A 14,302-nucleotide genomic window follows, 5' to 3' on the forward strand; every position below is an offset into this window, starting at 1 on the left:
TTATCATTAGCCATAGCATTTAAAGTCGACAAGGAAGTCTCAAACGTGGTTTGAACGCACTGTTTCATCAGTTAGTCACACAGCTTTTTTTGCATTTAATTAACACTAATTTCAGCTCTATTAGATTGCTGCAGTCCACTTTAATGTCTGTCTGTTGATGTCAGCTTTGTGTCGTAGTCCCGTAGATGATAAGATTTTCCAGAGCAAAATGATTAATTTAGGATACTTTGATTGTCTCAAGCATGCATTTGATTTTTTTAGTTAATTACAAATGCAGTTGGGCCAAGCAAAAGGAAACTGATAAGACCTCATTTTTCATTTTTCACATCAGTAACCTGGGTAATCTCTTAGTTTAAGCGTTACGTACAACCTCAAATTCAGGTCAGATTTGAGCTCCTAATGGGTTTCTTGTTTAAGAATGGAAGTTTACTTCATTTTAACATTAGTTATTTTTAAAGAAGCATTTTTTTCCTATAGCCTATTTGAAACTCGAGTACTCCATCACTGTCACATAAGAGCTTCAGGGTGAGTTGGTCTATTGTAGTTTGAGATTTAGTCTTGTAGTTAAACGCTCTCTAGAGATATGTACATATGCACTTAGTTAGGAGTGAACAGATGCCATGAGGAGTTACTCAGGAGTCGGTGTCAGTGTGCATCATCAGCTCTGATTTTAACACAGCTGTTTTTTTTTCCCTACTTTTGTAAGATGGCCATGAGGTGAAGCTCGAACCATCAGGATCCTCAGGAGGACTCTTGGGTAAACTCAGAGGTGGGTGAAGTATGCAGACCTGTCTCAGTAACAAACTGTCTTCCCTTCTGTGGGAACAGAAGAACACACACACACTGACTCTTGATCAGTAAGCTGCAGTAAAGCGTCATGGCTTGATCAGCTGTATAAGCTGGTAAGGCTGCATAGCTTATAGCTAGTGTTGTGTTCCTCAAGCAAAGTTGAGCCTTTAGATAGGGCGATTAATTAAATAGAAGGTTAAAAAAATAATAATTATATACACATACAGTGGTGTGAAAAACTATTTGCCCCCTTCCTGATTTCTTATTCTTTTGTCACAAAATTTCTTATTTCTTATTTCTCATTTCTTATTCTGTCACACAAAATGTTTCTGATCATCAAACACATTTAACTATTAGTCAAAGATAACACAAGTAAACACAAAATGCAGTTTTTAAATGATGGTTTTTATTATTTAGGGAGAAAAAAAATCCAAACCTACATGGCCCTGTGTGAAAAAGTGATTGCCCCCCTTGTTAAAAAATAATTTAACTGTAGTTTATCACACCTGAGTTCAATTTCTGTAGTCACCCCAAGGCCTGATTACTGCCACACCTGTTTCAATCAAGAAATCACTTAAATAGGAGCTACCTGACACAGAGAAGTAGACCAAAAGCACCTCAAAAGCTAGACATCATGCCAAGATCCAAAGAAATTCAGGAACAAATGAGAACAAAAGTAATTGAGATCTGTCAGTCTGGTAAAGGTTATAAAGCCATTTCTAAAAGCTTTGGGACTCCAGCGAACCACAGTGAGAGCCATTATCCACAAATGGCAAAAACATGGAACAGTGGTGAACCTTCCCAGGAGTGGCCGGCAGACCAAAATTACCCCAAGAGCGCAGAGACAACTCATCCAAGAGGCCACAAAAGACCCCAGGACAACATCTTAAGAACTGCAGGCCTCACTTGCCTCAATTAAGGTCAGTGTTCACAACTCCACCATAAGAAAGAGACTGGGCAAAAACGGCCTGCATGGCAGATTTCCAAGGCACAAACCACTTTTAAGCAAAAAGAACATTAAGGCTCGTCAACCATGAATTCTACTGTCTACCAAAAAATCCTGAAGGAGAATGTCCGGCCATCTGTTCGTCAACTCAAGCTGAAGCGATCTTGGGTGCTGCAGCAGGACAATGACCCAAAACACATCAGCAAATCCACCTCTGAATGACTGAAGAAAAACAAAATGAAGACTTTGGAGTGGCCTAGTCAAAGTCCTGACCTGAATCCTATTGAGATGTTGTGGCATGACCTTAAAAAGGCGGTTCATGCTAGAAAACCCTCAAATAAAGCTGAATTACAACAATTCTGCAAAGATGAGTGGGCCAAAATTCCTCCAGAGCGCTGTAAAAGACTCGTTGCAAGTTATCGCAAATGCTTGATTGCAGTCATTGCTGCTAAGGGTGGCCCAACCAGTTATTAGGTTCAGGGGGCAATTACTTTTTCACACAGGGCCATGTAGGTTTGGATTTTTTTCTCCCTAAATAATAAAAACTATCATTTAAAAACTGCATTTTGTGTTTACTTGTGTTATCTTTGACTAATAGTTAAACGTGTTTGATGATCAGTATCATTTTGTGTGACAAACATGCAAAAGAATAAGAAATCAGGAAGAGGGCAAATAGTTTTTCACACCACTGTATATGTGTGTGTGTATATATACATATATATATATATATATATATATATATGTATGTATGTGTATATATTTTTGGAATTAAGGACATGTAGAAGAGAGTGTGACAGTCCATGAAAGTAAATGGCTGTTTTGGGCACATGTTGTGAACAAAATCATTTATGCTCATTTCATTTTAGCTAAGAGGGTCTGTGCTTACGGTTTTGCAGCAATGCAGAGGCATTAAAGACTCTGTTCTCCGTGACTAAGCACTAGGCATTAATTGGAAACTTCCTAGCCCTTAAAAATGTACTTCAGATGGCTTGGCTCCGAAGTGTGAAACCCCTGAAGGCACGTTTAAAGATGGTACATCATATCAGATGGAACATCGAAATGAACAGCTGGCTTACTGGATACAGCTCAATAAAGTAGGCAGATAGATATAATGAGACATTACAGGCGAGTGTTACGGTGCGAGCACGGCTTTATTCCTGCCCGCGTGACCTCTTAGTGCATTTCAGTGCATAAAATCTTTTAGAAAAGAAAAAAAGAAAGATACTCCAGGTTGAATACGTACATATAAAAGTGTAGGAAGAAATATATATATATATATATATATATATATATATATATATATATATACGATGAAGCTAAATCAGGTATGCATTGTGTAAATGCTCTGTAAACAACTGCACACAGCATTGCCTCTGGAAACCCCACACAGTCTTGGGTTTAAATGAAGAAAGAGTGTGTATGACCCAGCAGGATTAGTACAGCATTTCTAAGCAGTAAGCTGTCTACAGTATAACATCACCATCAATGTCGAAGCAGTGCAACTATTACTGAAAAGGCTTACTGACGGTTAGAAATGCTCTTTCTTTGAATTACAGTGCTAAATCCTTCCATGTTGGAAATATTGGATTATGTTTAACACTACAGTATACTTAATGCCAATTTTTAAAGCCAAAAAAGCTAAGCTTGTAATAAGGTTTTGTTAAACTCAGAGGTGAAAGGGTGGTAGGTAAAAGTGCATGCGCTCAATTGTTTAATAAATGATCTTTTGTATTATGTAACAAGTTTTTTTGGCTTCTGTGTGGGACATGACTGAGATAAAGACAAAGAGCAGGAGATATCCGATAACATTTATTTAACCTTTATGTTTAGTTCTATTTGTATTAAGCATTTGGAAATTAAAGTTTATTTATTTATTTACTTATTTATTTTCTCCCAAATTTCCCCCCCTAACTTAGTCATATGCAATTCTCACACGTCCCCCCCTCAAGGCTACTACCAGCCAGGAACGGCCAAAGACTTTCACATGTTTCCTTCAGCCGCATCTTTTCAAACTGCTTGCTTGGAGGATGGCGCTATCCGCTCCTTCCGCTTGTGGAGCTCACAGGCGCCGATGATTGGCTGTCGAGCCGTGATTGATTGAATAGCTTAAAGTACAGTACCTCTCATCCTTTTCCTCTAAGAGAGCTCGGCCAATCAGCTCTCTCCAGGTCTCCGGCTATTAGAGGTTACAGTATCACCTGGGAATCAAATTAATAAATTCGGGAAATGAATTAGAAAAAAGTATGAATTATAACCACCAGTTTGTCCCTGGTGCAACCAGACTCAACAGGCAACCCAACATCATTTGGGTGACATCACATCGTTTGTTCCCAAGACAGTCCTTGGTGTATATCGGTGTACTCTGAGACTTGAAATTTCAATATAATCTGAAAGGTGATTAAGTAAAAATGTTAAAGTCCACTTTCATTATTGGAGTCTCGGGCCCAACCTGCTCATGGGGAATTTCAGTCCTTAAACTACAGTATTTAGCAACTGCAGTCAAAAGCCATCACAGGTAAAAAACTGCCCGCATCAGCTACACTCCCTATATCTTATCATCCACTGCAGTCAGTTTCAGAATTTTACCACATAGTTTTGTTGAAAATGATATTTTTGCTAAAGACATCGGTTCATAAGAATACATTTACATGGTAAGCAATGAGGAAGGTGCGTCAGCTAAAGTTTTTCCCCTTCACTAAGGGTGCCAAAGTTTATGGAGCTGACTGTATTGCAGTGGTGGTCAAATTGCATACGAGCTCATGTGTGTGTGTCCATCCCCCCCCCTTATTTATTTTCTCTGCTGCTGCTTAATAATTAAAATTGGTGCTTAGCTGAAATTTCTCTTAAGAAACTTGATTAAGGCGGCTGATGCAATGTTTCCAGCTTCTATTAATTTTTTTTTTTTTTTTTCGGATTTTAAAAATACCTTCTTACTTAGTAAACCATACTGTAGCTTAGATTCATCTTAAGACTCAACTTTTCAGACTGCTATAAATAGCGCATTATAAATAATCTAACAGTTTTAGATTCCTTATTTCTTGCCCTTGCTTTAAAGTGAAGTAGTATATCCCTGACTTTAGTGAAACTTTGCCTGCTTTTAATGAAGTCTTTTTAAGGAGTGCTCTCTCTCTTTCTCTCTCTCTCGCTCTCTCTCCCCGTTTCCTCAGGCAAAGCTGCAGGGACATTAAACCTGGGTAATTTCTTTGCAACCCACAAAGGCTACACACGGCAGGGCTTTGACCGTCTCAGCACAGAGGGCAGCGACCTGGAGAAGGATGACGAAGACGCCACTGACTCGGAGAATGAGGAGTATTCCGCTCCTCCTCCGCCGGTTTCCTCGTCCTAATGACCAGACCTAGTCTCCGCCCTCTCCGTCAGTGCTCAAACCCTTAAAATGTACTGCAATCTTATATATAAAACTTATACGCATTGGCTGCCAGTATATTTTATTTATTTGCGCAGAAACCTTTCTTCTCGATAGAAATATACGACTGCCACTTTAATTTATGATTTTAAGGGAGCAAGCGTGTAGAGAGCTAACACTGGTAGATTTAGAGATCCAGCTATCTGCTTATTTTTAATGAAAGAGGAGAAGTAGGTAGAGGTGTTTTTAATTTCAGTTCGACAGATATGTGCCGATTAATTTATCTTGATCAAACATGGTACGTTTTTTTTTTTTTTTTAGTTTTCAGGTATCTGATCCAGATGTTAGTTCATCTCTTATTTGTACATTTGTGCCTTTTTGATTATGTATTTCGCCTTGTGCAGCACCTATATTACTACAGATGTGCCACTTTCTTCAAAGCGCTGCTATCGTCACTTGTATTTTGATTTATGTCGTGCCGCATTCAATGAAAAGAAAAAAAAGAGGATTATAAAGATGTATCTAAAGCTGTATTTACAACATTTTCCAAGCAGAATGTGAGATGTGTCTGATATTTGTTGTGACATACTGAGGTTTTATTGCAAGAATACTATTTTCAGTAATAATGTTATTTGTGTAATAAAGTGTCTGCAAAGCATTACTTTTGATTGTATATATATTTTTTTATACCATTTAGGTGTAAGCTGGTAATTAATAGGTGGCATGGTGGTGTAATGGTTAGCACCAGTGCTTAGAGTTTGCATGTTCTCACTGTGCTTGTTGGGTTCCTTCGGGTACCCCGGTTTCCTCCCACAGTTCAAAGACATGGATTGGCACCCTGTCCAAATTGTATCCCGCCTTGTGCTCAAAGTCTTTTGGGCACAGCAACTCTGTACAGGAATAGCGGTATAGAAAATAAATAAATGAATGTTAATTAATGATGAGCAGAAACGTACAAAAATCCATTAACTATGTTGGTGTGTATAATGTCGACATGCAAATGTGGATATACAGTACGATAAAGTGATGTTCATTTTTAACTACATCAGTGGATGAGTCACCCCTCACTCTCGCTCTCACACACAGGCATAAATAACAAGAAATTAATTGCAATCAATCTGATCCTGTTCGTCTAATACATATGTATCTGATTACACCTGATTATTTAATCGTTTCCGTTAATAGGTGTGTGTAAGATCTGGGGGGGGGGGGGGGGGGGGGACACACACGATGGCTGGAACGTTGCTACAACCTGTACACCAGCTTCTCTTTCAATTCTCATCAACTGATGGCTTAATGATTTATTTTCAATAATAGTATTTTACAATAAAAACTCCAGCTGTGCACCATCTTAGGTCCTTAACTAAGGTCCTTTAAGCCCTACACGTCTCAAACATTTATAAATGTTAAAGCGGTAACCTACTGTAGAACAAAAAAAATTTACACCTCATCATCATGATGATCATGCCTACTGTCTACTAGAAAACAACAACAAAAAACAATTACACTAAATATAAAGCTTTTTTCCCCACCTTCATTGTAATCTATCAAATGGCCAGCTTAAAGTGGCTGCCTGTGTTAAAACAGTGACCTGGACTCTGACATTTCTCCCTTTTGATGATTACGCTAATGTGAAAATGGTCATATCCTCTCTTTTTTAATTACTATTTTGTCCTTGGGGTAGAGAGAAGTCTTCATACCGAGGTGTGGGAAAGATTTCGTGTCACTTAGTCTTGTTTTGAGTCGTTAGGTCACATTATGGCTTTTTTATTATTTTTTATTTATTTGTTTATGTATTTTCTCAGCATGGTGTAAAGGGGGTCTGAGCTGAGGAATTACTCCAGTGCCACCTAGTGGTGATGCTTAGAAGCGTCAACGTTTTGACTGAAGAAAGTCCTAGGGAGGGAGGGAACATATTATTTATGAATGTGTTATGGAAGTCAAATTCATTTATATCTGATTTTATGTTTAGTACAATATAGGCTTTTCTTACATTTAAAAAACACAGATAAATAGATAGATCATTGATCCCAATTCCCCCCCCCAAAAAAAAAAAAAATTTCAAGCAATTTTCAATGTGTGTGTGTGTGTGTGTGTATATATATATATATATTTATATATATATATATACACACACACACACACACACACACACACACACAGTACTGTGCAAAAGCCTTAGGGACCATATTATATGTTGTACCAATTTTGTTATATATGTTTATCATGTCTGCATAATTATGTACAAAATCATTCAGTATTTCCACATATAACTTAAAATGTAATAAATAAATAACATTACAGGAGAATATATGCATGGCTGTAAAGAAAGAAATATAAGTTCTAGACAGACCAGTTTTCAGATGGAAACAAAAAACCTAATGTACGCTCCTGGAATTTGCATAAAAATAGAAGGAGCGAGTTTGACAGAAATTCCAGAAGAACACATATTCTCCAGCAAGCTCAATAAAACCTAACAACTATTTTACTCCTAGTACTGTGCAAAAGTCTTGGGAACATACAAAAATATGGCATAAGCAATAAATGCTTTTAAAAACATTTCTAAATAAAATAAACTTCTATAAAGAGTAATAAAATAAACAGTCAGTATTTGGAGTGAAAACTTCTGTATATTCATGTGTACAGTGGGCCCTTTCTGATCCTCCACACCTTAAACACCATTCTGTATCTCACCATTGACCGGGATGGCAGTGTGTACTTGGGGAAGTGTAAATAGATTGCAGCCTGCAACATTTTAATGTTTGTGCCAGAAATTGCAGCATAAGCATTTGGCTGATGCAGATACTTAGAGTAAGGTATAACAGCATATGGAAAAGCAGAAAAAAAACTTTTACTATTACTATAGAAACATAGACGTGTACTGTATATATCTATGCTTAGCTCTATAGTGATAGCCATTATCTGAACATAGATGGCTGTTACTGACACTCTCTGGTTCTTATAGATAACAACCAAGACTTAGATAAGAGAAAAATAAGGGCAAGAACAAAAACATCATGACCCAAAGAAGAGTTACAGTTATGTTAGGTAGGATCATTTAAAATCACTTTTAAAACTAAATGTATTCCTATCATGCTTTAATGGCTCAACCCCCCCCCATCCCCATCCCCCACCCCCCATCCCCCCAGTCTGAAACTTCCGAAAAGTTAATAAAAGAAAACAAATACAAACACTGTTCAGTCTCTTGTCAGATTGAAATACAACCAGCACCACTGTCTCCTGGCAGATCTTCCCCCTGTGTGCCATCCAACTCCAACAAATGATCCAGAATACAGCTGGATGACCTGTTTTCAATCTCCTTAAGTTCTCCCACATCTCTTCATTGCTCTGCTCCCTCCACTGGCCTTCTGTAGCTGCCCGCATTATTTAATACACCGATGCTTGCCACCAACGCCAATAACAGACCAGCTCTCACCGGTCATAAATACATGAGGTTTGTTAACACACATAGGAGTGAATAATCCCGCTAAGCACAAAACACTGGCATCAAGGCACAGACAGTCAGCTACAGTCATGGGACGGAGAAACACCTCTCCAACTGTACGCATTTTTATTTATCATGGCCAAAAGAACAACTGTGTTGACAACAACAACAACAAAAAGAAAGTACAGCGGATTTCAATATATAGTTTTCACAATGTTCTGGAGAAATATCAAACCATCCTTCTTTTGATCGTCACTTTAATTTATTGATGCCTGAGGGCATCAGTTTATACACAGCACTATTAAGATTCCGCCACAGCTTCTTAGTGGGGTTGAGGTCTGGAATTTGACTCTGGGATTTTACAACTAATATATATTTTCTATATTTGAACAGCAAAAATAAAGTTTCTATATTTGTACAGCTAGGTTTTTCTTATATTTAATATTTAGTTTTTATCCTCTATAGCTATAGGCACACAAACCTGAGGCAGAAATCGAACCCTCGACCCTGGAGATGGAAGGCCACTGTGCTAACCACTACGCCACCAGAACAAAGGACATCATTCTCCAATTTTGTGATTTGTCATACTGTAATTGTCATGAAGGTTGTAATTGTTCAGTTGTTTTCTTTGTGCAAAATGCTAATTTCAAATTGGAAAAAAATAAGAAAATTACTCAAGCTTTACAATAGCTAACAATATTTTTATTATACTTTAAACACTATATAACCAAAAGTATATGAACATCAGACCATCATACTGATAATAATTGACTTTTCCAAACTGTTACCCAAAATTGCACAGAATTAATATTTGTTTGTTTCAAACAGACCAAGATCCAAACAGTTTCCAGTATGCTTCACGGTGGTGTAGTGGTTAGCACTGTCGCCTTGCACCTCCAGGGTTCAGCTTCCTGGGATAGGCTCCAGGTCCCCGTGACCCTGAATACAGGATAAAGAGGTACAGAAGATGAGAGTTTCCGGTATAAGAATACCCTGTGCACATAGAGGTGAAAGGTTTGAGCGGAGGAATCTGAGTGGCATTTACAGAACCCTGACCTCAGCCTTGATGAAAACAAAAAATGCTCATCAGGCTTCATCACTTTCTATCAGTGCCTGAACTTACCAATGTGCTTGTAGATTACTCAGCACGAATCCCTAAGGGATGCTCATAAAATCTAGTGAAAATCACAATACGCTACATGGATAAGTGTTTGTAGCCACTGATATTTTAGAATTATTGTGCACATTTGTGTTCGTTCCATGACAAGAGCATTAGTGAGGTTGGGTAGCGATGTCAAGTTAGGAGGACTGGAGCACAGTCGCCATTCAAGTTCATCCCGAAAGTGTTCAATTGGAAAGTCTTTAAGTGACTCTGTGGAGTTTTTTCACTCCAAATTTGGCCACCTATGTCTTCATGGAGGTTGCTTTGTGTACAGGCCAGTGTCAGACTGCAACATATTTTGACCATGTTTAATTCCAGTAAAGGAAAGTTAAGATTCAATTATTTGTACAGCAGAGTGAAATTATTATTATTTTTGTTCGCATATTCTAGAGTGTGGGGTCAGCCCAGATACAGTACCCCTGATGGAGATATGGTTAAGAACCTTGCTCAACAGCGGCAGCTTGGCGATGCTGGGGCTTGAACCCCCGACCTCCTGGTCAGCCTTAACCAACTATAGGCCAAATGCTGTTCCTACAAGAGGATGGTTTCTATCCATCGACCTCTGGGTTATGGGCCCAGCACACTTCCGCTGCGCCACTCTGCTAACCACAAACACCCCAGATGGGACTTAAACCCACAATCCCTGGTTAAGGAGGCCAGTGCCTTATCCATTAGGCCATTGGGGCTAAATTATAATGTTAAACCATAAGAAGAAATTCTAGACTGCTGTATATGGAGCAAAGTATTTGACCAAACCTGCAATGACATTGTATCCAAATATATATACCTCAATATGGAGTTGATCCATATTTTTGGCATCTTCCACTCCTCTTTTAAGGCTCTCCACAAGAGTATCAAGTGTTTCTGTAGGAATTCGTGTCCATTCACCCCATAGAGCATTTATGATGTCATGCACTGATGTTGGACAAGAAGGCCTGGCTCGCAATCTCCGTTCCAGTTCATTCCAAAGGTGCTTGATGGGGTTAAGGTCAGTGTGGCCTGTCAAGGTCTTCCACATACTTACTGTTTTAAGACTCTTTTTATTTAATTTTTTAATTTTTTTTTTCTTCTTTTATTTCTACTCGATAACAACTGTGAGCAACTGTAACCAAGAATAAGTATTTTCCCTCTGGGATTAATAAAGTTGAATCTTGTGCACTGGCAATGCACCGTCATGTTGGAATAGAAAAGCTGGCGACGTCTTATGCTCCTCACTAGCCTCATGATGTTGTTTTGAGGCAATGCATTCCACTCTTCCACATGTGCTACACGCAGTTCTGCCAGGTCACGTGGGGGTGGGGTACGATCATCCAGTCTCGTGCTTCAACTGGTCTCAGACGTGCTCTATGTTGTTCAGGTCAGGGGACATTGATGGCCACACCATATGAGGCACTCCAACTTCCTGAAGTCGAGCTGTGACAATTCTGCTACGATGTGGTGGAGCATTTTCATCCATGAACAGAAAGTTGGGGGTGTACTGGCGGAATTGGGGGATGATGATGGGTTCTATGTTGTCTCTGAGGTAAGAACGTGCAGTGACTGAGCCATGGACATTAACCAAATCTGTTTTGCGCTGACGGGTGATGCCTGCCCAGACTGTTGCACCCCCTCCACCAAAGCAAACCCTGGAGATCATGTTGACATCAGCGTATCGCGTATGACAATCATTTGTCAAACAGGACGGTAGACTACTGCTGCATTGTCCAGGTCACATGGTCTTGTGCCCACTGCAAACGTTCACAGCGGTGTCTTGGTGTCAGTGGAGTCACCTGCAACGGTCATCTGGCATTCAAGCCAAAGAGGTGGAGTCTGTTGCGAATGGTTTTTCTGGAAACCCTAGTACCACTTGCATCTCGTAAACGGGCCTGCAGCTGTGTGGCAGTTGCATAACGATGTCTGAGTGCATGGGTCCTTAGGTACTGGTCATTATTGCGGTCTGTCACTTGTGGGGCTCCATTCCTGGGTCTGTCATGAACTCTGCCAGTAGTTTTGTTTTGATGCAAAGCTGCTGATGACACTTTGAGACACACCAAGTTCACGAGCAACATCTGTCTGCCTGCCACCGACCCAAAGGCGCGCCATGGCCAGGTGGCGCTGCTCGTCCGTTAGGTGACATCGTGTGTTCATGGCTGTTTGAATGATGAACTTGGAATGACTTACTGACAATACCAGCTTTTTATACCCACAGAATGTCGAAATTGATGCCACATTGAAAAAGGTTGTCTTTTGGGATGGGTCCCAATATAAGGCACACCTGTACACAATGAGATTATAACATGGAAAACACAAAATGAGGTGTGTCTATCGCCCCAATACATCTGCCTCCCTATCCCAAAAAGAAGTGAAACAAACACTGTATGTATGACCTCCACTAAGTCTCTCACAACATCCCTAACTTATTGTGAGTAGTGTATGTGTGTGTTACATTATACAGTTTTATATATTTAAAAAAATGTAACTGTTTTAACTGACATAAAACCACAACATAACCAAACCAGCAACATGGTTCGTTGCTGACGTCACAGCTCCGGGTCGTGACGTCACTCCGTGGCACTTGCCATGTCGCTTTTTGATGCGGCTCTTTGAAAAGTCGCGTGCGCGAGCTTTTAGCTGTTAGCTGCTGCTGCTTTTGCTCTGAGACAAGAGGGAGGGGGGAAATAACAACCACTTCAAATAAAATAAAACTTAGAGCTGCATTCACGTTCTCGTTCCGTTTTTTATTTTCGTATTTTTATAAACGTTTCAGTATTTCCGTTAGCGAGGCTAAAGCTCAGCTCAGGTTCCAGCTGGCTAACTGAAGAAAGCTAGCTTTACATTTCCACTCCGCTTCTCGAGCTAGCCAGTTTCAGCGGTTATAAAGCTAGCTACACGTTACGAACCGGACCGAGGCGAGAAACAGGATCTCCAAACCAAACGAGTATGAAATAAAAACAGCCCTTCTGATGATACAGTGATACGAGGTAAGTGAAAGAGCTAGCTGTGGGTTATTGTTTAGTGCTTGGAAAGGGAAAACACTGTTAGGTTAAACATGCTGCAGGAAGGGAGGAAGTCAGTACAGTGCTGAGTTTGTTCTCCCTAAACACTCTTTCCATTTGTGCATGCAGAATATAATGTAACAGAGTATAAGATTTAATATGCATGGGATATTTGCACATATTTGTGCTTGCTGCTTGAAAATAAAATGTAATTAACTCATGGCAATGATGCACAGTCTCATCATTTGGTATCAGAGTGAAAGTGATGGAGAGTTTGGAGTGTTAATAAAAAGGAAATCTCTTAAGGTTGCTCTGGTGTGCTGACGACACTAAACAAATGGAATTCAAACTCGCTGATCAAGTACACAACCCTTAAAAAAAAACAAGTGGAGAGTAGGTATGTTTGCTATTTCAGGCATGTTTCAGTCATGCTTTTGTGCGACATGTCCAGACCATCTCTGTGTTTCAAGCCAGTGACAGATGGTCACCGAGAATCCCCGCCCGTTGCCTGTGTTTTGATAATCGTCCATGTTTTGACTAGCATAAGTCCAGCTGGAGGTTTAAGTATTCAGCTTTACTCAGGTTGGTGTGTTGCGTAGACTTCAGTCTCTACAGCTTGAGTGGAAAATCATATTTCAGTACGATACACAAGTTCTGGGACATTGGAGGCTCAGTGATCGGTTTCTCGCCTGCCATGCAAAAGGCCCGGCGTAAAACCAGTGACAAGTTGTTTTGCGGATCGGATGGGAGGAGACATACTCATACTAAAGGTCTTGGTGATCTCCAGAGATTCTAAACTCTGAACATACAGTATATTGTAAATTTCTAAAAGAGGGATGATTTCTAATTTGCTATTAAAGAAGAATAATGCACAAATGCACAATTCTGTTTAAGTCTGGTTCCCCTCAAACGTTCTTCCTCATTGAGTTCTTCGTTTTCACCGTCTCCTTCAACTTGCTCATTAGTAATACTGTATATACCTCATACCTTCAGGGTTGGTGTTTTGAATAGCAGCATGTTCTTCTTATGCTTGCTGTTCTTCCTCCTGATCACAGAGGAGGAACGGGGGGGTTGTTGTAGGTTGATTGGCATAGTCTTCAGAAATTTAAATTCTTTAGCAACATTGATTACTGGTGTGAAAGTTATAGGTTGTTATGGCCAACCATCACTGAATGGGAGGATGTATAGATGGTTTTATGGAAGGACAATTGTCTCCAGACCACTGTAAAACTAGTTTGCAACAATATCCAGTGTTAAAAATGCTACACAAATAAAAATCAAGTTGAACTGATTCCGGTTGTGGAGCTACATCATTAAAAAATAAAAATTAACAAATTTGTTTATTCATCTTTAGCAGTTTCAACTGAATTTAATTTAAATAGGATTTTATTATAAAGTATGATACAAATGTCATAGTAGTTAGCACCGTGGCTTCGTGCCTTCAGGGTCGAGTGTTATTAGGTATTCTCATCTCCGGTCTGTGTGGGAGGAATTTACATGTTCTCCCCATGCATGGTGAATTTCCTCTGGGTAGTCTGGGTTCCTCCCGCAGTCCACAGCCCTAATTCAGCGTTCCCAAATTGCCTGTTTTGTGTGTTTGTGGGCCCTGCGATGGATTTGC

General features: G+C 39.6%; 2 protein-coding genes across 13 annotated transcripts in view; both read left to right on the forward strand.

Annotated features, from left to right (window-relative positions):
* Window positions 1–5,760, forward strand: part of pam (peptidylglycine alpha-amidating monooxygenase) — an 86,430-nt gene extending 80,670 nt beyond the window's left edge. For all 3 annotated transcript variants that reach the window (XM_053516003.1, XM_053516004.1, XM_053516005.1), the window contains 2 exons: window positions 707–769; window positions 4,903–5,760. In XM_053516003.1, the coding sequence (XP_053371978.1) occupies window positions 707–769; window positions 4,903–5,081 (242 nt within the window). In that variant the 3' untranslated portion in view covers window positions 5,082–5,760. The remainder of the gene's footprint in view (window positions 1–706; window positions 770–4,902) is intronic.
* Window positions 5,761–12,312: 6,552 nt separating this feature from the next.
* ppip5k2 (diphosphoinositol pentakisphosphate kinase 2) overlaps window positions 12,313–14,302 on the forward strand; it is a 46,853-nt gene continuing 44,863 nt past the window's right edge. For 7 of the 10 annotated variants that reach the window (XM_053515678.1, XM_053515682.1, XM_053515676.1 and 4 more), the window contains exon 1: window positions 12,313–12,666. The gene's annotated coding sequence lies outside the window, so the exon portion shown is untranslated. The remainder of the gene's footprint in view (window positions 12,667–14,302) is intronic. The other 3 variants (XM_053515687.1, XM_053515681.1, XM_053515686.1) reach the window with 1 other exon arrangement.

Source organism: Clarias gariepinus, chromosome 17 (genome assembly GCF_024256425.1).
Source record: "Clarias gariepinus isolate MV-2021 ecotype Netherlands chromosome 17, CGAR_prim_01v2, whole genome shotgun sequence".
NCBI classification, from domain to species: Eukaryota; Metazoa; Chordata; class Actinopteri; order Siluriformes; family Clariidae; genus Clarias; species Clarias gariepinus.